The following is a 24,816-nucleotide window of genomic DNA, read 5'->3' as shown; positions in this document are numbered from 1 at the left end:
AAAGAGCCCCATATAGCCTTACAGATTTTTGGGGCAAGTGCTGGGAGCGAGTACTTCTGAGGATCGGCACGGCGCGCCGGTAGCACGCCCACTGGCATTTGTCTCCCCAGTGCTGATGGTTTAACACAACGCAGCAGGTACTCATTTCAGGCTGAGCGAACCTACGGGGAGGCCTCCGTTGACGTTATGCATCGCCGGGAATGGAACTCGGCGACAAGGAACACACACACACACAGATCACAAGTGGAGCTTAAAGACGGTTGGGGTAGAGTGCTGCTAGCGAGCGAAGCTCTCATGAAGACAGGATGACACACATGCACGAAGGTCCCTCAATCAACCCAACAGACAGTCGTGGAGAGGGTAGTTAGCGAGCACCCATTCATTTAGGTCGCTACATATATGTGTGTGTGTTTATTGGGGTGGAGCTGCGGGACAGCGGTTAGCACGAGTTCGATTCTGGGCCACATGCGGAACACTGGTCCAGGCCAGCCACTAGACGAGCGTGGTGAAGTATGGTTACACAACACGTCCTCGTCCAGCTGTGGATTGCTCTATGTATGTTGAACTTCTTTCGCACCGTACGTTTTCTTACCGCGCTCATCGGAGGTGCAGGCGAGTGACAACAATTACAAACTTGCACACCCAACCGCCTTTGTCTCCCCGGTAATGTTGTTGAAATGCACACCACGCCACCAGGCAGTAACCTACTCGATATTCAGCCGACATTGAGCCCGGGGACTTTCAATTGTGATTGGCCCACTGGTGATCTTGATGATGTGCCATGTAATGCACGTCACTGGCAGGGGTCGAACTCAGTTTTCTGGGATTTGTAGTTGAATGCAAATGTGCTCGCAGCTGCACACATTCTTACACGAATCGTAACCTACGCTTAACCCTGCAGACCACAGGAGGCAATGCTGTTAGCGAGCTCCTATTATAACAGACATGGCACACTTCGCGGTGGTGTGGCTATCACCACGCCCGGCCGCATTTGTCTCCCCGTTTAAGGCTGGACTCACCTAAAGGTTGCCCAAGACGGGTTCGCTTGACACTGATATGTGCATGGTCAGGAATTGAACTCAGTTTGCCAGACACACACACACATAACGTACACGCAAAAGCAAAGGATTCAGCATTTATCGTTGGAACCTCAGGGCAAATGCTGATCACACACGCACACATGCTCACGCCCATGTGCACTCATGCTTATACACACACTTACACACTGGTACATGCACACGCATCACACATGTATTTACACATGCAAATACAAAGACACACATACTTACACATATACACCATATATGCAGGCACTATACTAATACACACGCGCATACCCACGCACGCATACATGCATACCCATGTACATAGCCAAAAGACGCACGTACACAAATGTTTGCTTGCACACACACGCATTCTTACACATGCGTGTGTACGTACGTACACACGCATACTTGCACGTACATTATGTACGTATGTGTACATACGGTGCATATATGCACAAAGACAAACTTACGCACATACCGTATACACAAATGCATTCTGACACACGCGTACACACTTGTATACACGGGCACATACAAAGACAAAGATCCCCCGTATAGCCTTAACAAACTGTAGGGGCAAGTGCTGTTAGCGAGCACCTATGAAGGCCGGAACGGTACACGAGGGGGTGGGTGGCTAGCACCACGCCCGACCGCCTTTGTCTCCCTAGTGACGATGGTTACACACCGCACCAGGTACTTATTTGAGGCTGAGTCGACCTAGGGGAAGCCCAGGACCGGTTCGGATAATCGTCACTGGTGTTGGCCGTGAGCGGGAATCGAAGCCGGGTCGCCGGGTGCATAGCGCAGCGTAGCGCTAACTACTACACTACCGCACCCCCAAAGGTATCTATACATACACGCCAATGCGTTCACACATACACACTAACGCGCACTTACACGTCTACACACGTGTGTGCGTGTGTATATGTATGGGCCAATATACCGTACGTACATACACACATTCGCATTTAGACACAAACGCATTCTCCAAAAAACGATAGCACTCACGTGCACACAATGACAAAGATCCCCTGTATAGCCTTAACAGACTTTTGGTTACAAGTGTTGTTAGCGAGCACCTATGAAGGCCGACACGGAAGCGCGGGGGGGTTGTCATGCACCACGCCCGAACGCCGTTGTCTCCCCAGTGGCGACGTTTGACACACCGCGACAGGTACTCATTTGAGGCTGAGTCGACCTTGGGGAGCCTCAGGACCGGTTCAGAACCTCGTCACTGGTGCTGTTGGTGGCCGCTCTAACCGATCCACGACGTGACACACGCGCGCGCATACTTGCACACACCCACACGCGCAAGCCAGAAATACAAGCTAAACCGTCTCCACCCATCCCAGCACTAGAGGCGGAGCTGGTTTGTAGTAAAAAAAAAACCCGACGAGACCCCCATGGGCAATGAGACGCACACACACACAGAGACCACAGCAGTTTGCGCTGCATGCACAGTGCAGAGAGTAAGGGACGCGCGCTTAGAGCACACAGGCAGTGTAGCCCCACGCCGTACGCATCGTGTACACACGCGGAGTAGAACGCACGGGGACACGGGCGAGCTAGAGGAGGTTGGCGGTGTTGGTGGTGGACGGGAGCGAAGGGAGGAGAGGGAGAGAGAGAGAGAGGGGGGAGAGAGAGAGAGGGGGGAGGAAGGAGCGAGGCTGGATGAAGTCATACCGAGCCAGCAAGGCTGCGTGCGTGTTGTGTCAGACTGTACAATAGCCTGCACGGCAGCGAGGGAAGAGAGGACGCTGTTAAGGAGGGGCAGGAGGACAGGCGAGTAGGTGAGTGAGTGAGTGGCTAGGGAGGGTTATGTGTGCGTGCAGCCCTTTCTTTGCTCATAACAACAACACCGGGTCAAGTTGTCAGCGCACGACGCTAGCACGTTGCGAATAATCGCTACAGCGGTGAATCTACCAAATTGCAATTACAATAGCTATTAAGGACTCAATAGCCGGGCCGCGTTAGCACATCGGGGAGGCATAGCAGGGGCCCCCCCGACGCAGTGACAGCGCTCGCCACGCCGGGCAAGCGGTGCAGCACAGCAAGTAGCGCGGCTCGTTTTAAAGAGACTCTCTCTCTCAGTGCTGCTCAACGCCAGCCGCTCTGAGTGTACACACAGAGTGAGCGGGGGCCACACATGCGCACGCCGTAGCCGTGGGTTGTTACCCTGCCGTGCCCCCCCCCCCCAGCCCCAACCCACCCAGTCGGCCGCACGCCACTGTGCATGCTGTGCGCGTGTGGCTCGAGCCGTCTATGTAGTCGGAGCCACCCCTCTCGTTGCCCGCGAGCGCAGCAGATCGTCCGCCAGACATGTCTTACCAGCACGCCTTCTTGTACCAGTCTCCCGCCGCATCGCTCGCTGCGCTCTACCCATCCGGATCGTCGTCGTCGTCTTCGGCGGCCGCCGCGGCTGCTGTTGCAGCGGCGGCCGCGGCTGCTGCGGCCGCGGCTGGAGGCGCGGGGCCAGGGGGGGGAGGAGGAGGAGCGGCCGCGGCCGCGGGGCTCCTGATCGGCTCCGCAGCCGGCGGCGTGGGATCCGTGAGCGCCGGAGTTGGTGGTGGTGGTGGAGGGCCAAGCGGAATGCTTCACGCGGGACGAGGAGCCGAACTTGGACGTTCAGGGTCTGCGTTCAGCCCCTACCCCGGGCTAAGAGCCTCCCTCTACGCAGGCCCCTTCCAGTACGCGGCCGCCGATGGCCCCCCCTATGCGGCGTACATGGTGAGTGAGCAACCTTTACGCTCTTTTACACACGAGGGACATTGCCCGAAACGTCGACTGTTATATTTATATTTGGGGGGGGGGGGGTCACAGTGTTATTGTGTTTTTTTGTGCATGTACATAATTTACAACGCAGTATCATGCTATAATATACAATCTCGTTGTATCATACAGGGCGATCCATTCGTAGATACCCCATCAAAATAAACAGGGGGGGGGGGAACTAAAGAGAGAACAAGATATTATATTTCAAAGCCTCCGCATGACACCCGCCCAATCGCAATGCGTGTGTTCAATATTCCAACACCCTTCCGAAACACTTTGACCAACATCACACGGCTGCGTTTGGCCCAACGTGTTTAGAAGTAACAGGGGTCATGCGGGGGGGGGGGGGGAATCAGTGGGGTGTCCACAAATGGATCGCCCTGTACGCGGACACGCAAGTCGCGCAACATTATATCGATGGTCCCTTCCGAGGCCATCGATATCATTTAAACCCGTCTATCGTAGAGATCTGCAATGTTGCGCGAACACAGTCGCCGACGCTCATAATTTGGAGCAATCTGAAAAGGCAACGTTCAATTAAGGAACTTACAAAAACATTTTGCGAGCTCCCAGATATTGATGAGGGGGGGGGGGGGGTATCGGGAGGTTGATCGGTGGCACTGACTCCCCCCGCCACAGCGTCAGAGTCTAGAACAGCGATCATTTGCGTTGCGTCTCGCCACACATCGACGCACCGTACGATTCAACTCGCCACGCATCGACGCCTCACCGTCGGCGAGCCGAGCCGTCTTTATCCGCCTCTTCGCGGAGCGTGCAGAGGGGGGGGGGAGTTGCGATCGGAGAGCGGCGCGGTGATTCGCGCACGTGCCGCTACGAAGCCGGCAACACAAACAAAAACAAACGAACCTGGGATCGAATCCTGGCAAATGTGCGCATGTTCCGTTAACGATTATCAGCGGTGCATGCCGAGGGCCACCTCTAGGTCGACTCGGCCCCGATACGCATTTGGTGAACCGTAAACATCGCCGGGCGTGCGTTGTTCCTCGCCACCAACCACCTCCTCGTGCCCGTAATAGGCGCTCGCTAATAGCCCGATGTCCCCACGGTGTGTGACGCCGATAGGCGGATTTGTTGTCGTTGCTGTGCGTGATGAACCGCTCCCCGGCGTGCACGTGGCGACGTTGATAGGTGCTCGCAGACAAGGGCACTTGACTCCGACAGGTTGATGCGGCTGCGCGAAGGCTTCCCTGGTTGTGAATACGGATGTAGCGTGCGGTGGGTACTTCGCCCGGGTTTATTCTTCAAATTACGACGCCTTATACCATGTGTGTGTGCGCGCGCGCGTGTGTGTGTGTGTTTTAAGGAAGGCAATGGATAAGTGGCATTCAGCTTGTGTTACCGAATTTGTTCTCGTATTTTGACAACACTTACACAGACGTGACTGGTCCTACATTCGTTGTTGATATTGACAACAGTCTACGCTGGCGTACACACACTGTTTTAAACACCCCCCACCCCCATACAATCACATACCCGTGCACGGTTAACGTCAGTGACGAGTGGTATCTGAACCGGTCCCCGCTCCCCTACCGGAGCGTGTTGACCAGCCTGGTGAAGTATAGTCTAACAATAGGGGGACGATGGGTCCCGTCATCCAGCAGTGGATTTAAAAAGGGCTGAACAGAAGTGCCATCATGTAAACATTGCACAATTCTATCCGTGTAAACTACGCGTTACAGCGTTTCAACAGATGTAACTGTGTTGGATAGTCGTACACGTGCGCAGGTGTGTGCGTGTGCGTGTGTTAATCGTAAGCAACAGTTGCGTACATGGTTTCATATAACTAAGACACCGTATGTGCATTACACTATATAAGCATAAACGTAGGTACGTATATACATACATACACAAAGATTCCCCATATAGATCCGGCCGGCTGCTGGGGCAAGTGCGGTTAGCGAGGGCTGAAGAAAGCCGGCAAGGCACACGAGGGAGTGGGTCACCAGCAACCACGCCAGACCGACTTTGTCGCCCCAGTGTTGATGTTTACGCATCGCAGGAGGTACTCGTTAATGGCTGAGTCGACCTAGGGGAGCCGCAGGATTCCTTCAGATAATCACCGCCGATTGTCAGCCGTGTCCGGGAATCGAATTCTGGGAGCGGGATCCGTAGTGCAGTGCGCTAACCACTTACGCCACCGCTCCCACGCCATTCACAAACAAAGACAAAGCTCCCCCTTGTTTTCTAAACCCAGGCTATTGAGGCGAGTGCTGTTAGCGAGCACCTATTAAACCCGGAACGGCGCACGATTGGGTGATATGGCCCAGCACATACACAGCACACACACAGCACACACACACACACAGATAAACTCTGTACGGATATCAGTCACGTGCGCTCGTTAATTGGAATCATCTTACCGCCCAATAGTTTCACTTTGACCTCGTGGTCATTTCAAGTGATTTTTTTTTCAGGAATATATATATTCCCCTCCCCACGTCAATCGGAGGAGATGCGACAATTAACACAGCGCACGGACACTGTATCGCGTCAGCAGTGGCATCGAATGTGAACAAGTGTGTATGTATGTGCGCGCGTGTGCGTGGTTACGTACATGGAATAGCGAATTGTGTAGCGAATAGCGCACTGCGCTACGCACCTTGCGCCCAAAGTTCGATTCCCGCTCATGACCAATAATAGTGGCGACTATTTGATCTGGTTCCGGGTCTCTCCTACGTCGACTCAGTATTAATTGTGTGTCTGGTGCCGGCCTCAATAGGTGAGCGCTAACAGCACTTGCCCTATTAGTTTGTTAAGGGTATACGGGGGATCTTTGTCTTTTTCTCTACATGGTAGAATTAACGAGCTCGCGTCGCGTGTGTGAATGCGTTTCACGAATGTGCATTTAAATATTGTTGACATGTATATTCATTCCGTGTTTGGGTGAGCGTTAAATAGTGTATGCAAGGTGCGGCGTGTGTCTGTGCGTGCTTCAAGTGCTGTAATAAATGCCTTTTCGGCAACATCAACCATTGTCGATTCATTGCTGGATGAAGGCCTGACCACTCCATGGTTTGTTATACTCATGCAACAGTTGGGTTACTAATTACCGTGTGCACACGTATTAAGTTGCAATCGATGTATGTGTTTGTGAAGTTATAGATATGCGTGTGGGGTTAAGCTAATCTCGTATGTGTGTGTATACGAGTGTGGAATAATTCATACGCCTGTGTTTGTTTGAGAGGTATAAGTTACTAGGCGAGTGAATTCATTTATATTTCAAGCACATAATTTGATGGGCGTAGCGATACATTCAGTTGCCGCGAAGAAAGTCCATTTCCTGAAACGTCGGCTATTATATATTTGTTTCCTCTAAAGGCTTCATATATGTCAAGTTATTTCTGCGATATATATGTCCGTGCGAAGCAATTTGTACGTGGGTGTGTACGTGCATGAATGTGGACTAACTATAGATATTCGTGGGTGTGTGTTTGTGTGAAGGAATGTCCGTATTGTGTGTGTGTGTGCGCGCGCGTGTGATTATAGGTGCTCGCGAACAGCACTTGCCTCAACAGTCTGTTAAGGCTATACAGGGGATCTTTGTCTTTGTTACGTGATTCTTCTCTGGATTATAAGGACGCTCCGAAAAAGTGAGATGCACTCAAAATGTGTGCTCGGCGTGACTCCAGTTATTATAGAAAGTTTTGCATTAAAATATGAGGAAGCAACTGCGTCTTAACGTCCTCGTTGCGTGGATATATAATAAATGCTGAGCGTTAATTAAATTATTCATAATAATCATCATCATGATCCGTGGGAAGAAAGCCCGAGGTGCCCACTGCACATTTCGTCATTTGTTCCCTACACTTATCATTCAATAATATTTAATTTTCAAAGCGCCTATTAAGTTATACATGTGTACGATTGTCACGGCAGGTTATTGTCGTGTGTGTGTGTGAAGTTGTGCGCGCGCGCGCGCGGGGAGGAGCGGTGGCGCAGTCGTTAGCGCCACGACCCGAGTTGGATATCCGCTCACGACCAATAACAGTGGCAGGAAAAAAAATGTGAAGTTGCCCCGCCCCTATCCCCACCCCTCCAGGTTGACTCAGCCTTAAACGAATGTGTAAAGATCAGCGCAAGGGAGACAAAGGCAGCATGGCGGTGCCGTCTATGGTTAATTGCATTGGTGAGCGATATCCAAACCGATCTTGAGCCTTCGTTTTCACCAATCCGTACTGACCGGCGTGGTGAAGTATGGTCAGAAGTCAAGATTACCCCCATTGCCGAGACGGCTTGCGTGATCTAGCAGTGAATTGATACAGAGCTGAAACTTGTTTTTAAAGTGAAGTTGTGTTGTGCAGTTTGGGTTTTGAAGTTATACTGTACTCAATATTAGTACAATAAAGCCGTGCTTCGGAACTATGTAAGCACGTATATGGCTTTATTGAACCAGATAATTCCTAAATGATATATATTCTCGTTCAGCCTATCCGTGTCATCCAACGGTAATTCACGTCTGCCTTAATAGGTGCTTGCGAACGACCAACAACTAACTCCGACTTTCTAAGTCTAAGCGAGGGATCGTTGTAAACGTTTATGTGTGTGTATGTCTATATGTGTGCGTGAAATGTGTGAGCGGCAGTGTAGCTGTGAGCGCTCTGCACTACGAACCTGGTGACCCGAGTTCAATTCCCCCTCACGGCACAACACCAGTGACCATTAACTGACCCGATCGTGGGCCTCCACTAGGTAGACTCAGCCTCAAATGGGTACTTGGCGTGGTGTGTAAACATCGCCACTGGGAAGACAAAGGCGGCCGGGCGTGGTGTTGGCCACCCACCTCCTCGTGTGCCGTGTCGGCTTTCATAGGTGCTCGCTAACAGCACTTGTTAAATAGACTAATCCCACCTCTTGCGGAATGTACAGGTGCTCGCTAACAACGCTTGCCCCAAAAAACAGCCTGAAACATAATTAGTGGGGATCTTTGTCTTTCACCTGTTAATTATGTATTGTGTATTTGTGCGCGAGCGTTTGTGTCTGCGTGTGCACAGACACTTACAGAAAGTTTTACAACGCAATGTGTTGGAGACTATACAGTACACGTATGTGTGTGCGCGTTTGTATTCTGCGTATCGCTATGTGGGGGGAGCGGCGGTGCAGTGATTAACGCGCTGCGCTACGAACCCGTCTACTCTGGTTCGATAACCGCTCACGGCGACCCAACAGTGACGATGACCTGAACAGGGTCCTGAGCCTTGCCGAGGTCGACTCAGCCTCAGATGAGTTCCTGCTGTGGTGTAAGCATCGCCACAGGGGGAGGCAAAATCATCCGGGCGTGGTGCTCGCCAACCACAAGCCTCGTGTTTAGTGCCGGCCTTCATAGGTGCTCGTTAACACCACTTGCCCCAAAAGTCTGCTAAGGCTACACGGGTGATCTTTGTCTTGTGTGTGGTATGCGAAAATGTCCACGCGCGTGTTTGTGCAGACAATTGTTGTGTTCTGAAAGTGCGCGTTAAGTTATTTGTAATTCTGTGTATTTATGTGTGTATGTATATGCATGCAAATATAATTCTATATATATACAGGTCTGTGTCAAAGTATGTGTAGGCGTATGTGTGATGCCATTTAGTTTATAGATTTGTGTACAGGTGTGTGTTAATGTATACGTACGTGTGTAAATAAAATATAACTCACAATTAACTAATAGGATAAGTGTAAAGAAGTTGGTATGTACACAATATCAACCACTAACCAATTTTTCTGGAATGCGTCATGTACGCTTGCGTTTGATGCACCGTGCACAATTTGCATTAAATTACATTAATTAATCTCTGTTATATATATGGATGCTATTCGCGGCATTAATTATTCTGAACGTTGGTTTTATATTCACACGCTGTGTACAAAATCCAGCTCTTTATAAATCCACTGCTGTATGAATGCTTTCCGACGCCGTGTCGGCTCATTTGACCATACTTCACCACGATGGTCAGTGCTGGTTGGTGAAGTTCTGGGAATCTAAAAATGCGCTTCTGATATTACTCGCCACTGATGTGAACCGTGGCCTAGAATCTAACTATATTATTCTGTCGTGCAATGCGCTAACTACAGCGCCACCGCTCCTCATTTGTTCGTGTGTGTGTGTATAGACCGTGATACGCACCAAGCGGTTTCATACTGATTTTCCAATCATAATTTGTTTAAATTCCACCACGCAACGGAATAAAAACGGGATTTTCCTATTCTTAATCTCTACTTGCTAGGTTAAATACTTGTCAAAACAAATTTGTAAATATGTTTAAAATATGCACACGGTTTTGAGTTGAACATTTAAAAAAAAGCTATTTGTTCGGCCCCATCTCTTTTCAAAATTAATGTTGCTCAAATTATTCTCCTGATTATGCAATTATGATCCTCTGCCGTGTTTTAAAGCAGAACTTGTGGCTGCGTCTTCTAGTTAGATGTGTGACCAGATCTGTATAACTTTATTAATATTGGGCACGAGTTTGGGGGTACGTCTTACTGTCTGGGGTGTCTTACAATTCGCAGTCTAATGAAGTCACATTGATTATTCGGGCCGAACAAATACTGAAATGTGTTAATTTGTTTTATATATTCGCACATTTCAGAAGCTTATTTTCATTCATGTTCGCAATACGATCAGCCCAGTGTCAGCGGAAATAAGAACCGTTACTTCGGCTAATGTGTAGTTTTTTTTGCGGTTTAATAATTATTCGAATAATTTAGAGATATGCGGGATATTGTAATTATAGTATTGCTGTAAATCCAATATTGTACGTAATGCACGTCTTTACTCTTTTAATTAACACATTTGAAACCTTAGTTGCGTAACCCGTGTATACAGTATACGTAACATTAACCATCATGCATACTTTAACACCGTTATGCATAGAACTGAGCAAGTTGATCTGACAACAATCCTATTTATAAAAACACGGCTCGTATATACCATTACAATATGAACTGTCATCGCAAGCGGACGGATGCATTCAACGCTTGCCTACATTCGTGTGTGTGCGCGCGCACACTCTGTGGTGTATACGACAACGTGCGGCATTCAGATCTTGTGAACAACCCGTCGACCGAAGTTTGATTCCCGGCCACGGTTAACATCAGTGGCATTTTAAACCGGGCCAAAGTCTTCCCCTACACCACCCCGCACTGACCAGCGAGGTGAAGTATGGACTTAAGCGATCCCCGACGACCGATACGCGCGTGGGGAAGGCCTTCATCCAAACCCTGGATTGATAAGAGGGTCCCAGTTAGTTGCGTCGAACGCATGTCATTGAAGCATTCCATCTCGTGCCCATGTGTTTTAAGTTACAGTATACACCACTGTTTAGCATGTAGACTGTCGGGGCAACTAACATTTAGCGAGCGCCTGTGAATGCAAATACGAATACCCTCCGTTTAGGCAAATGAGGTAACGCATCCGATAAGCAGGGAGGAGATGGAGCGCACAAGTCAGTTCGTGGGCAGGTGACATGTGGATTGCTACAGAGCAGGGCCGTCAGAGGTAGCAGCGGTGGCTTGGAAAGTCCTCCACCAAGCAGTGGATTCACCATGGCCGATGATAATGATGATGAGCCGAATAGACCCGAGACGATGATGATTTGTTTGCGAGCACCAATTAAGGTAAAACCACCCCGCATAGATGTGCTCCGAATTCGGAATGCCATATACAGGTGGAAATGTACTATACAGTATATTAAAGCATTCTTAGTGCCAGCCTTATACGCCATCATCACGAAATACCGTGTTTCGGAGGAATTAAGAGTGTATTAAAGGTTACGCTGGCTGTTTGTGATGAATGCGTATTAACGCTCCGTATGTGTGCAATTATGTGAATAGTTCGAATTCCGTCCGTGCAATTTTGCGCTGCGCAATTTTGTTGTTTGCAGGTGAACAGTACGTCTGTATGTTTGTAGTGCACGCAGCGAAATAGAAAGTTAAACGACATTTCAATCATTGTCAACTTTTGGGCCGACTTTTTTTTTCTTACGCCAATCAAGTGCAAATATTCGTTTACAATTACTGAAAATGTAAACGTATTCATTTTGTAATTATAAACGGAAATAAATGTATACGGCTCATATATGGTATACACACGTGTGCACGCAAAAATATACTTCGTGCAATTTCAACCATATTATTATAGTAATGAACAGGATAATAGTAATGAGTAATGTTTGAGGTCTTTGTTGTAATCCACTACTTCACCACGCTGGGCAATGGGGGCGGGTTAGGTATTACTCAGATGTCACTCACCGTCGATGTCGGTCGTGGCCGGGAATCGAACCTAAGGGTTGGAAAGTTCTATAGGAAACCGCGCTCAGCTCTGCACCAACGCCCCACGAACAACGCCCATACATTCGTGAGCTGTCGCGGAATGGACGTGGATCGATTAATTGTTATCATGTAGCAACAGCAATATAACCGTAGAGACAGTCCGTATTATAAGACGCTCCGGAAAGTAAGACGCACCCCTAAAAACCTGTGCCAAGAGAGCGCTACACAAACCTAAATTTCGATTTAAAGCTTTCGCGACTGCAGGGATTCATCTTCTTGGTTCTTTCTGTAAAGTCACGTAGTGTGGCCGAAACGTCGTGAGAATTATTTTATTATGTTTTATTTGTATTATTTTATTACTTCCCTTCTACGTGACTTTACTGTACAAACTTGTTCGCACACTGGCACCGGAATATAAGACGCAACCCCCAACTTCACAGGAGCGCGGTGCGTCGTATACTCCGGTGAACACGGGTTTTCCCACTCTTCTCGAGATGGATGCGAAACTTACTTTTCTTAATGGATTGTGGCGATAACGCAAGTTAGTTGACTTGACAGTGGTACACCACGTGGGTTGTATGTGTGTACTATACATGCATGCATGTATATTCATACATTCATACACAGACAAAGATGCCCCCTTCACGTGGAGCCGACGTAGAGAGTTGGGTTACAAGTGTTGTTAGCGAGCGGCTTGCCAAGCCGATCCTGGCGGCGGACGAACCGCCCGGCCACCTTTGTCTTCCCCCAGTGCTGATGTTTTACACTCATTTCAGGCTGAGCCGACTTACGGGAGGCGCATTGCTGGTTGAGATACGTCATGACCAGGACTTGAACTCGGGTCACGAGCCACTTTGCTCAACCGTTCGCACAGACAAAGGCAAAGATCCCCCGTCTACCCCATACAATCTGTCCGGGCAAGTGCTGTTAGCGAGCGTACACTTCTGGGCCTACACACGAATACATAGCACCGTAAACATGTTATCACCATCGGCCATGCTCAATTCACTGCTGGATGAAGGCCTCCCCAAGCGGTCCGCATCTCTCACGATCCTGCGATATAACAATCCACCCAGCCACCTGCGCAAGGGCTGGGGTTCATCGCTCCGTCTCCACGATGGTCGTACCCTCGGATGTTCATTCGCTTGGCTTCTTACTCGGGCAATATTTTCCACACCCCGGGATGATCCTTGCAAGCGATCGGTAATCTTCATTAGCGGCCCTGAGCGAGCGGTGGTAATTCCACATTCCCATGGCGGCGACTTAGTTATATTCACAAGTCGACCAAATTGAATTCGCCACAACGTGGTAGCTATTTTATGACCCCCCCCCTGCTGTCGCGATGATAGGCCGAGTTTATCTCCCCAGGACCGGGGTTCGAACTCACGAGCTGAACTTTCTAACCGGACGGACCAATTACACAACAACAACAACTGCCGCCATTCGCCACCAAGTGACGACGTCACCACGGCGCCTGTGCCAGGCCACGTGCACCTTTGAGGCCACGTGAAGTGTCGAAGGCTCGCTGATAGGTCACGGGACAAGCCCAGGTGCCATGGGTTGACTGAGTTGACTGGCAGATGCACCAGATGTGCCCCCCGACTGTGCCAACTCGCTGTAATTATCAACCCGGAGATCCGCTCGTTGTTGTGAGCGTCGCTCCTCTGCCCTCCGTTGTTGCTGGAGGGCGACTGCCTCCAACTGCCCAGTAGCAGCAGCAGCAGCGTCCTTCACGAGCCTCCTCCACAGAGGCCGATCTTGACACCGCTGGTAGCGTTCTTCGGCAAGTCCACTCAGCTCCACATCCTCCCGAACCGCACCAGCTGCATCTCTTCCCCAGCCCGTGTCGTGCCCGTACACTCGCATCAACGGACGGCGAGATGATCGCGACCGACTGATGTCAATTCTAATGCTGCTCTGGAAGGGGCTATAATGCCTGGCACGCGCCTCGTGACGTCTGTTCCTCGAACAACAAACCATCTGAAAAGCGACATTTTTCCAATTTGCATCTCCATCTATTAACGATCCGAGGCTTGATTGGTTCCGCTTGTTCTGGGGCTAATTTACTTGTCCGCGCTGACGCCCGATGTACGAGCGCAATCATTGAAGCTAATTTCGAGTACGGCAGTTAGTTCGCGTCCCGTATAGCTGGCAGTGTGACGCTAAAGCCGATAGAAAGCGGTTACGAGTCTGCATGCATGATTATTGTTATTATTGTTGCACGCGCGCGCGCGTTCTTTGCGCGTGAATAATTCTTGCGCTCCTTGCAGCGAGGTCGACTCATTGTTTCAAGTGGATTTTGTTGAAGAAGCTGAGAACTCCAGAGAGACCCAATTTGCTCAGCGTGACCTGGAGCAGTAGCCAGTAGGAGGCGTTCGTTGCCACGCGTGGTCCCATTTAAGAACCCGCGCGGGTATCTTTTAGGGTCCATTTGAACATTTAGCGAATTTTGGACCCTGACGGCCCGCACCGCAGAGGTCGCAACCGGGTACCCGATACCCCTACCCTACCCGATACCTGGCTACCCGTACTCGGCCAGGTACGGGTACCCGTTTGCGACCCTGGTGCGGCCGGGTACGTCTAGGCCGTGAGTCACTGGTGAGTAACCGTTTGTCACTCATTTCGGGTAGGGTACGGGTAGGGAACGGGTACCCGTACCCGGCCGGGTACGGGTACGGGTACCCATTTGCGACCCTGGTGCGGCCGGGTACGGGTAAGGAATCAAAACCCGTTTGCGACCTCTGCCGCACCATGGACGAGACGTCGCGGAGTATTAATCAGGGCGGCCGCTCACAAAAGATCCGAACCGCGAACGTCTGCAACAACAAAGCGACGATCGTGGGGGCGGGGCCGAGTCGGCCACCTCACAATGCGCACAGCACGCGCCCTGGTGTGGTGAGGATTGAGCGGTGGGGGAGACAAAGGCAGCCGGGAGTGGTGCTGGCCACCCATCCACCTCGTGTGGCCGTGTACGCCCTCAATAGGTGCTCGCTCACAGCAAGGCTGTTCGTAAAGCGATACGGGGGGGGGGGGGGGGGGGGGTCTTTGTCTAATTGTGTATAATCTTGCGTTCCTTAGCACTGTTCAGCTTGACTAATTGGTAATTAGGCTTTTGAAGTCTGATTAACAGTGACGGAGATACGGGGCTCTTTGCGACACTGATAATACATTAATTAAACATTTGTTCATGAATATATTCATGAACAAATGCATTTGCATGAATATATATATTCATGCGAATTTCCTGGAAACTGCATAATCAATTTATGTAGGCATCTTCAGTAATTTGACAAATTTTGTTACGTTTAATGTGCCATCCACACTTGCAGTTATGGGCTGTACGTACGAGTAGAACTTTTTTGCGAGCAGTTATCAACGTCTGTAACTGCACACGCCGAGGAATGTGGCAAGGTTCGTGTTTGCGTGCCTGACGTCTTTGTTGCTCGCCACGTGCACACAAAGACACATCTCACATTTATTCTTGTCGACTGTCAGGGCAAGTGCTGTTAGCGAGCGCCTATTAAAACACGTGGTGTTGCCGTAACCACCTTGGTCGCTGTTGTCTTCTCAGTGTTGACGTTCACACGGCGCAGAAGGTATCCATTTAAGGCCGAGTCGAACTAGGGGAAACCCAACACCAGTTCACGTACTAATTGACTCTCGTGATGTACTTGCTCTAGAATTGAACTGAGGTGGCCCGGACTGCAAGGGCTGCCGATTTAAAGCTTTCGTGACTGCAGGGATTCATAATTTAATTATTTCTCTTCTATACGTGACTTTACCGAAAGAACCAAGAATACGTTGTGAGATGTATTCCGTACTTACAAAAAAAACAATGCACGTGATAACCTTAATTACATTTCCATAATTAAATACATTCACCAAATCCATTTACGGTATGGTAGCAAATGTGAAATGAGAATAATATACTTCACCGCGCAGGACAAGTGCGGGTTGGACAGTTTCAGATATCACTGATGTGAGTCGTGACTGGGAATCGAAGTCAATTCGCCACCCCCCAGAATATATTTACCAACCTAAATAGGCGCTCACAACACTTTCCACGAATGCCTGGTGGGTGATGTGTTTATACCGTTCGTGATTTAAATTCCTTTCCAATGGAACAGCTCGCTTACAACACGTATTGCAAACACACATCGTAATGAACACGCTTATACTATCACGGTAAAATGTTCAAGTATGAATATGATCACTGAGATTCGTATATCGTACCTGGGTTCCATGCCATGTTATATTTGACCAAATATATACAGCGCGTAGCGTATACACTCTCAACCCAAGCACATAGATGCTGATTATTATATGTGCATACTGTGCTAATGTAAATCCATGATCTAAAGCCCTTTGTCAATCCACTGCTGGATGAATGCCCGCCCCACTTGATCACTTGTCGGGCTATTTGACCATACGTCACGCTGGTCAGTGCGGGAGCATAGACGTTGCAGCACATGAGCAGAGAAGGGTCTTGCAGCACGGCCCATGGCAGTCACACATCCCAGGCCTTATCCAGGTTGAAATTCTGCTTAGCTTGCGAGATTTTTGCGAGGTCGGGCGCATCCCCCGGGTGATTTTTGTGGAATGTACGTATGTACGGAGCGTCTGACGCGTGTTTGACGAGCAAAGGTAAACATTTGAGTTCACATCCCGGTCTGTGGCCGTCCCATCAGTTGTCATCATGCCCGCCCGGGTCGCGAACATTAGCGACACTTTTGTCAGAAGCTAACGGCGGTTGTCATGCGAAGGCACGTGCCTTTCCACGAAGTTGTACGAGTTTTATCGACCCCCAAAGGAATGATATGAGCCGGGCTAATACAACGTAATACACTTATATACAACTTACATTGTAGGTCCGTAACTTATTAGAAACTGGTGGGCTTACCGCCTTTGTGGTGGTTTATACTGACGTCGTTACGATTGCGAGTGCGTCAGTACATTCACTATTACAGCAATGTCTTTATTTGTAGTACAGAATAAGTTAATTGGAGCGTTGGCGCAGTGGTTAGGGCACTGAACTCGGCTACGTGGGTTCGATACCCAGACGAGTGGTATGTGAATCGCTGTCGCTACGCCGCACTGCGTGGTGGTATATGGTCAAGCAACCGCCCTGACCGCATGGAGGAAATTCTGTAAACATATTCACACCATGGGAGTCGAAATGTTATCTATTTGTACGTATGTATGTACCGCATTATTAATTGATGTTTGCATAGTAGTTGCAGGAGTGAATTCGTAATACTTTATTATCATTAGCGAAATATTATTTCAGTTATAAACCTCCTCCTTAGGATTATACTATACATTGGGATTAGTATTAATTGGCGTGACCTGTATCAGAGTGGCGGTGCCTTACACCAACAATTCCCGACTCCAAACCAGCCTAGCAGCGATGCGGAAAAATATCAAGGGATAAATTAAGCTCTGGCCATTGGATTGATCTCTGCGAGCCTGGTGACCAAGGGGGAATGAAGACCCAAGAGCAGATGGAGGTGGTGGGAGGTCGTCAGGGCAGGTCTAGGACGTCACTGTGCGTCCGCGGTGGTGAGATGTTAACTACCTCGCCTGGTATGCAGGAGTGCGTGGGTGTGATCCAGACCCTGATGCCTGCTGTATATTTGAAGTTTGCATGTTCTCCCCGTGGCGATTGGGCTATCATTTGTGGCCAGGTCTCTTCTGAAAAAGATATATCGATCTAACTCAATGAGCCTCACCTGATAAAATAAACAAAATGGTTGTTCAGTTGGGTCTATTTCAGACTATATCAGTATCAGTTTGTTTTGAACAACTATATCAGACTATATCAGTTTATTTGACAAGAAAATGCCAGTTCCCCCTCTGGAACCCTGTCTGATGGGTAGCCTGTACCAGTTTTCCCCCTAACCCAGGGGATTTGATGTTTTGTCACAATTCGGAGTTGCAATTACATCACAAAAAAAATCTGTAATTTTTTTGTCGGTACACTTTTTACCATCTCGTTTGTATATTTTTCCATTGCTCTGCTGCAATTGTAGCCAGCCATTTACTCGCTCGGCGAGCCCCAATGTAACTCTTGCCGACAATTTTGCAGAATGAAACCAATAGAATATGTAGTAACAAGCGCTGTTAAGTCAGCAACATGCTAAATCTGAATGCCTAGCACATGCCCTGCTGCCTTTGTCTCCCCGGTCCTGACATTTGCACACAACACCAGATACTTACTCAGTCCATCGGGAAGCTCTGGAAACTGTCTATATATGCCTCGTTCGCCACGAATGTTGACTGTGGCACGGAGTCAAACCCAGGTTACTAGAATTGCAGCACGTTTCCCGAACCACTGTGCCACCGCTACCGACACAACACAGTGAGAGTGACATCACTATAGCGCTCGTGCCAGGCTGGGTGCACTTTGAGGCCACGTGAGGTGTGGAAGGCTCGCTGCTGGCAGGAGGTCATGGAGGGAGACCCAGGTGTTATGGGTTTGACTGCACGTGGTGACTGGTAGATGCATAACCTGTAGTCCCTACTGTGCCCAACTTGTGTTTTAATCACCCGGCGTGGGAGCATCGCCCCTTCGTCCACAAGCATTGGAATAAAACCACACACACACGTCCTTGCGCACACGCACAGACACACACATACATGGCTGTGCATACACACACACACACATTATACACACACACACATTATACACACATTATAATCGCTCATCTGCCACAGCCTAATTGCCACAATGACAGTTAGTATTGTCTGGGCAATCACCTGCTCACGTCCCTAAGCGATTGCCCATAATTACGTTTCGCAGCACAAGTTAGATCACTGCAAGAACAAACACACGGGTTGCCGTTACATAACTGTGACCCGAACCAACAGAATTACGCGGGATACATAAATGTCGCCTATAAATAGAAGCCTGCACACCAAATGTCTGATAATCACCATGTGAGTAGAGCACCAGTAAAATAAATGAGACCACTTTTTTTTTATCTCGGAATAACTTGTTTAAAATTTTGTTCGGATAGATGCTTCCGCGTTTTAGGGCCACGTAATTGGAACAAAGCAAGCCTTTCGCAAAGTTACCTTCCTGGATATGTGCCTACTTCATCATGCCTATTAATTATGCGCCATGTCTTTCCATTGCTTCAATTATTTCCTGTTCTCGGCATACTTTTCTGCAGTCCGGTTACTGGGAACTTTAGGACATCTGAACAGCATCATTATAATTGTTTCCTTTCGACTGACATGTGTGTCACTTTATATGAAGCCAGCTGAAGTCATCATATAGACGGACGGACTGGCACCTTCCGAGGTAATGTGGAATTGCCTCACACTTGTTTTGTGCGGAAGGGTAAAGGCGCTGCACTGCAATTGCCTGCTCGCGTCACTGCTGGCATGAGGACCTTCGCTCGAGGGAGCTCTAGAGAGTCCCTCCCTAGAGGTTGTTGAGCATACTCAGTCACACTGGAAAGACGTCTTTGACGAGGTGGGAGGATCTACACTTCACCCCACCACACACGACCTGCCCATTGACTAACGGCGGTGTACTCATTTATACGGCTGGCACGTTTGTGTAATTTGACTTCATACACTGAAACCCAGTCTCAATTAAATATCCATTATTTTTTACAACAGAAAATAGATGATTCACTGGAGTAACATTTTATTCATAGTTTGCATGCTTGTCTTATAAGTTATAATATGTAATAATACTGTTAGTACAAAGATAACTCGGAGAAAATACAATCTCATCACAGCAGAAACTAAAACAATGCACACACATTAACAATGTATAATTTCAAGAAATCCCCGTCACAAAAGTTGGCTCGGACAAATTCCTTTTTTAAATCATTGAGAGTCAAATTAAGGAACATAAACTTCAAAACAGGTGAGGGTGACTATTGCACCCCTCCGCGTTTCACGCGAACAAGTCACGCGCACACAATATGTGCCGAACTCTCCTGTCCACGGCTTGCGCCACCGACACGGACTTGTCCTGAGAGTGCAGACGAAGAGAGCGCTGCGGTTGATGATATGAACCACGCAGAATTGTGATTTCGTTTTTTTTTTGGGGCGGGGGGCGCAGCAAAAGAACGGATGTGGGGATGTGACAGGGTACAAGTATATTTGGGGGGGGGCAGTGGTGTTGGCAGGGGGGGCATTAAGGGGGGGTGAGGGGTATTGAGGGGGGGGGGGGGACGAGAGCTACAGGGGAAATGGAGAGAGAGACTACATCAATTATACACGGTATCCGGGAAGTCCTTGAGTGTGTTTGATGTGAAATAACACGATGTGTAACACCCTGGGAAGATCACAGCCATCGCGAGCAGCAGGTGTGGCCTTTCTAAAACGAATCCAGGCCGAGCTGCTCAAATTATCCACCGGTGCCCCCTGTTGCTATTGCACTTTCAATAATGAATTTTGCCTGCGTGGCGGCGTGCGATTTAAGTATAATGCGCTGGCGGTATCGGCATTTAGAGTCCATTACGGACAATCAAGTTGGCCCTTCTCAAGCTCTCTCTGATGCCGATTGGTGTTAAATATTAATCGAGTAAAGGTGAAAGTCAAAGTGTGTCCTCGCAGCTCTGAACGAACCAGGGCACCCGTCTCTGTTGGTGTCCCTGAGCCATAGGCGCAAATTAGCACAACTTCCTCGTCGCTGTCGATGGTGTAACGGTGAACGCACTGCACTTGCAATCAATAGGCCCGCCGGTTCGCTTCCAACTTGGTGCGCGAGATTTGCGGCAACGGTGCTCGTTTCCACTGTTCAACCCCAGCAGTATAAATGGGAACACCACAGTTGGCCGTGACTGCCGGTTTGTGTTCTTGTGGTGGGGTGAAGTGTGGGATCCCCCAGCTCTCTTCCACGACGCCTGGACAGCATGGAAGAGTAGGGGCTCTCTGGAGCACCCTCTGTTGGAGGTTCTTCCGCCAGTCGTGGTTTGCGCAAATAATTGTATGCTTTTTAGACTCTTTCTATGGTGGGGCCAGTCTCTCCCGGCATTGACCACTGTTGACTTTCGACGAGCCAGTGCAGATTTTATCGGCCTCAAAGTGGTGATGGGTTGAGCCTAACCCTGCCTGCGAATCGAACTACTTTGTTCACGTCAATCGATGGTGAGTTAAATGCGTTGGCACAGCGCCACCCATCTCGATAATCCGAACGATAATCATCGTGAAGATTCCACGTTCCTCTGGTGGGAGCTTTACTGCTCGGAGTAAATCAACCACAAAAGTCGGTGGTCGTTTTACCGACCCGAGATGGATGGTGATGATGGTGATGCAAACAATCGTAATAATGGACAGTCCTTTTTTAATCTACCGCTGGATAGAGGCGTCCCCATGCCTTGTTTGGCCTATACTTCACCACACTGGTCAGCGTTGGTTATTAAAAGGTTCATTATCATCAGGACTATTTCAGAAATCACTGACCACTACATAGCGGGGAATCTATAACTCAGTTCGCCAGGTTCACAGGGCAGTGAACGAACCACTGTGCGTGTTACCTCTCCACCCTGTATTTAAAACCATTAAACTGTTTCAACTATATTATATTTAACTATCCAATGTTAAAATTGTACACATACGACTCGCACACTTACAATTCGACTGAGGCTGCCGGGCTCGTTAGACCATGCGACAACCACGATACAATAAGCGTGCAGTACGTTCTGTCGTACGTTGCAGATGGATGTGAAATAAGACACAAAGCTGTTATGACCAGAGGTGGGACAAAGTCATTGTTATGCAAGTCCAAGTCGAGTCGCAAGTCATCAAATTCATGACTCGAGTCTGACTCGAGTCCAAGTCACATGACTCGAGTCCACATCTCATAGGTGGGACAAAGTCATTGTTATGCAAGTCCAAGTCGAGTCGAAAGTCATCAAATTCATGACTCGAGTCTGACTCGAGTCCAAGTCACATGACTCGAGTCCACACCTCTGGTTATGACTTTTATTTTTCCAAACGTCTGTCCAGCATGGAAGAGTAGGCCAATTACCTTCTCGAGGTACTTTCTAGAGCTCGCTCTAGTGGGTGGCCCTTCCGCCAGCAGTGGCGTGAGCGGGCACTTTCAGCGCTGCGCCCTTCCCCTGCTCAACATCACGCACTGTGCAATTAACTGGAATTGCGGAATTTACTCGTAACTCATTAAAAGTGAACGGAGATCGTTGCTTAACATTAACACGTGGCCTTTGTTGCATGAAAAGGTGTTGCCCTGAAGTGTCTCGTTGCTGTCAAAAGTGTCTCGTTGCTGTCAACAGCTGCACTCCACTTATAAACTACTATATAAACTGAATTTTTTATTTTACCATGTAAGGCCCACTGAGCTTTCGAGTTGGGGTGATTTTGACTGATGGGGCTAATTGGATTGAATACGTTGGAGTGCTCAGGACTTTCCTTGGTGAATGTTCCACTTCCCAGCAGTTCATTAATGTAACATTCCCAGGGAACGTTGTCTACTGAAGAGATGGAGCGTCGAAATCCAGTTAATGTGCAGGTCAAAGTCGAAGTGATTTCCTGCTCAAATGAGCATCGAGGCACTGCTCGTCTCTGGTTTACAGCCCTAAAGCCATTGGTGGAAGTTCCACATTCTCGTGCTGTGGGCAAGTCCATCCATAGGACAACCACTGGCTCATGCCATTGAAGAGCCTCCACTTGTGCGATTTCTAGAGAGACCCTATACAGGGTATTGGCCTATTTTTCCAACTTGGCCGGATGTCCTGGAAGAGGTTGGAGTACACACACTTTTACCCCACCGCACACGACTTGCCGATTGACTTAACTGTGCTTGTAGCCAATCATACTGCTGGGTGGACAGAGGTGGCGGTGTGGGGATTAAAGACACTTGGCGATTTAATTTCGATTTAAAGCTTTCGTGACTGCAGGGATTCATATTATTGGTTCTTTCGGTAAAGTCACGTAGAAGGGAAATAATACAATAATAAAAATAAAACAATAAAATTAGCACGACGTTTCGATTGCAACACAAGCAATCATCATCAGGTGTGAAAACCACAGCAAGACATTTTGAAAAAAGTGCCGGTTTTTTCTTAACGTTAAGAAAAAACCGCCACTTCTACGTGACTTTACCGAAAGAACCAAGAATATACTTGACAATTGGTTCACCTTGTGAATCGGGAGATTGAATCGGATTGGCAAACCTCGAGCTCGCAAGTCTAGTGCGCTGACCATTACATCGCACGCAGCATCCCCAGGTTTTTCCCGTTGCCGGACGAATGCGTAATGAGGTCGCTCTCATTACACACAAAGGGCTTGCCACAATCGAACCACAATACCTCGCTGATCTCGTCAAGGAGCATAAACCCTCATGCAAACTCCAATCATCCTCGCAGCAGCAGCTTTTGGCTGGCACATTGCGCGCATTTGGATGCGCTTCTGCGGACGTCTGGAACTCTCTTCCTTCTGATATTAGGAAGCCACTGGAGCTTTTCACTTTCAAAGCATATAGATTGAAAACTCATTTTTTTTTAACTGCTATTTGTGTTTCGTTTGTTATCCTTCTTCCGCACGTCCGATATGCATCGTTGGCTACGTACGGTGCGAAAGAAGTTCAACAAACGTACAGACATACGATGTAACTTTCTTTTTCAACGTGCCGTCTTTCCACCGCGTTTCCCGCAGAGCTCCCCCTACGATGCGCACCCCCTCACCTACCACCCCTACGGCGGCGCGAGCCACCCGAGCCTGGGTCCGGTCGGATACCCATACGGGGCCGGAGGATGCGGCGTGGCGGACCCGGCGTTCCGCAAGAACGCCACTCGCGACGCCACGGCCACGCTCAAGGCCTGGCTCAACGAGCACCGCAAGAACCCGTACCCCACCAAGGGGGAGAAGATCATGCTGGCCATCATCACGCGCATGACGCTCACCCAGGTTTGTGGGTGGTGGTGCTCAGAGAGCCGTGTGTGTGTGCATGTGCATAGAAGGAAGCTACATGGGAGTTGTTGGGAGCCGTTGTTGGGAGCCGTTGTTGGAAGGAGTTGTTGGAGAAAGTTGTTGGAGGCAGTTGTTTGAGGCAGTTGTTTGATGCAGTTGTTTGAGGCAGTTGTTTGAGGCAGTTGTTTGAGGCAGTTGTTTGAGGCAGTTATTTGAGGCAGTTGTTGGAGGCAGTTGTTTGAGGCAGTTGTTTGAGGCAGTTGTTTGAGGCAGTTTTTTGAGGCAGTTGTTTGAGGCAGTTGTTTGAGGCAGTTGTTTGAGGCAGTTGTTTGAGGCACTTGTTTGAGGCAGTTGTTGGAGGCAGTTGTTTGAGGCAGTTGTTTGAGGCAGTTGTTTGAGGCAGTTGTTTGAGGCAGTTGTTTGAGGCAGTTGTTTGAGGCAGTTGTTGGAGGCAGTTGTTTAAGGCTTTTGTTTGAGGCAGTTGTTTGAGGCAGTTGTTTGAGAAGTTGTTTGAGGCAGTTGTTTGAGGCAGTTGTTGGAGGCAGTTGTTTGAGGCAGTTGTTTGAGGCAGTTGTTCGAGGCAGTTGTTTGAGGCAGTTGTTTGAGGCAGTTGTTTGAGGCAGTTGTTGGAGGCAGTTGTTTGAGGCAGTTGTTTGAGGCAGTTGTTCGAGGCAGTTGTTTGAGGCAGTTGTTTGAGGCAGTTGTTTGAGGCAGTTGTTTGAGGCAGTTGTTTGAGGCAGTTGTTTGAGCAGTTGTTTGAGGCAGTTGTTTGAGGCAGTTGTTTGAGGCAGTTGTTTGAGGCAGTTGTTTGAGGCAGTTGTTTGAGGCAGTTGTTTGA

General features: G+C 48.9%; 1 protein-coding gene across 4 annotated transcripts in view; it reads left to right on the top strand.

Annotated features, from left to right (window-relative positions):
• LOC144942022 (uncharacterized) overlaps window positions 1–24,816 on the top strand; it is a 45,949-nt gene that overhangs the window by 780 nt on the left and 20,353 nt on the right. For 2 of the 4 annotated variants that reach the window (XM_078868635.1, XM_078868634.1), the window contains exons 1-2: window positions 2,097–3,773; window positions 23,724–23,975. In XM_078868635.1, coding sequence (XP_078724761.1) covers window positions 3,366–3,773; window positions 23,724–23,975 — 660 coding nt within the window. In that variant the 5' untranslated portion in view covers window positions 2,097–3,365. Of the gene's footprint in view, window positions 1–2,094; window positions 3,774–23,723; window positions 23,976–24,816 lie in introns of those variants that run through there. The other 2 variants (XM_078868633.1, XM_078868632.1) reach the window with 2 other exon arrangements.

Source organism: Lampetra fluviatilis, chromosome 26 (genome assembly GCF_964198595.1).
Source record: "Lampetra fluviatilis chromosome 26, kcLamFluv1.1, whole genome shotgun sequence".
In the NCBI taxonomy this organism is placed as follows: domain Eukaryota; kingdom Metazoa; phylum Chordata; class Hyperoartia; order Petromyzontiformes; family Petromyzontidae; genus Lampetra; species Lampetra fluviatilis.
This window is presented reverse-complemented; position numbering and strand designations above follow the sequence as displayed.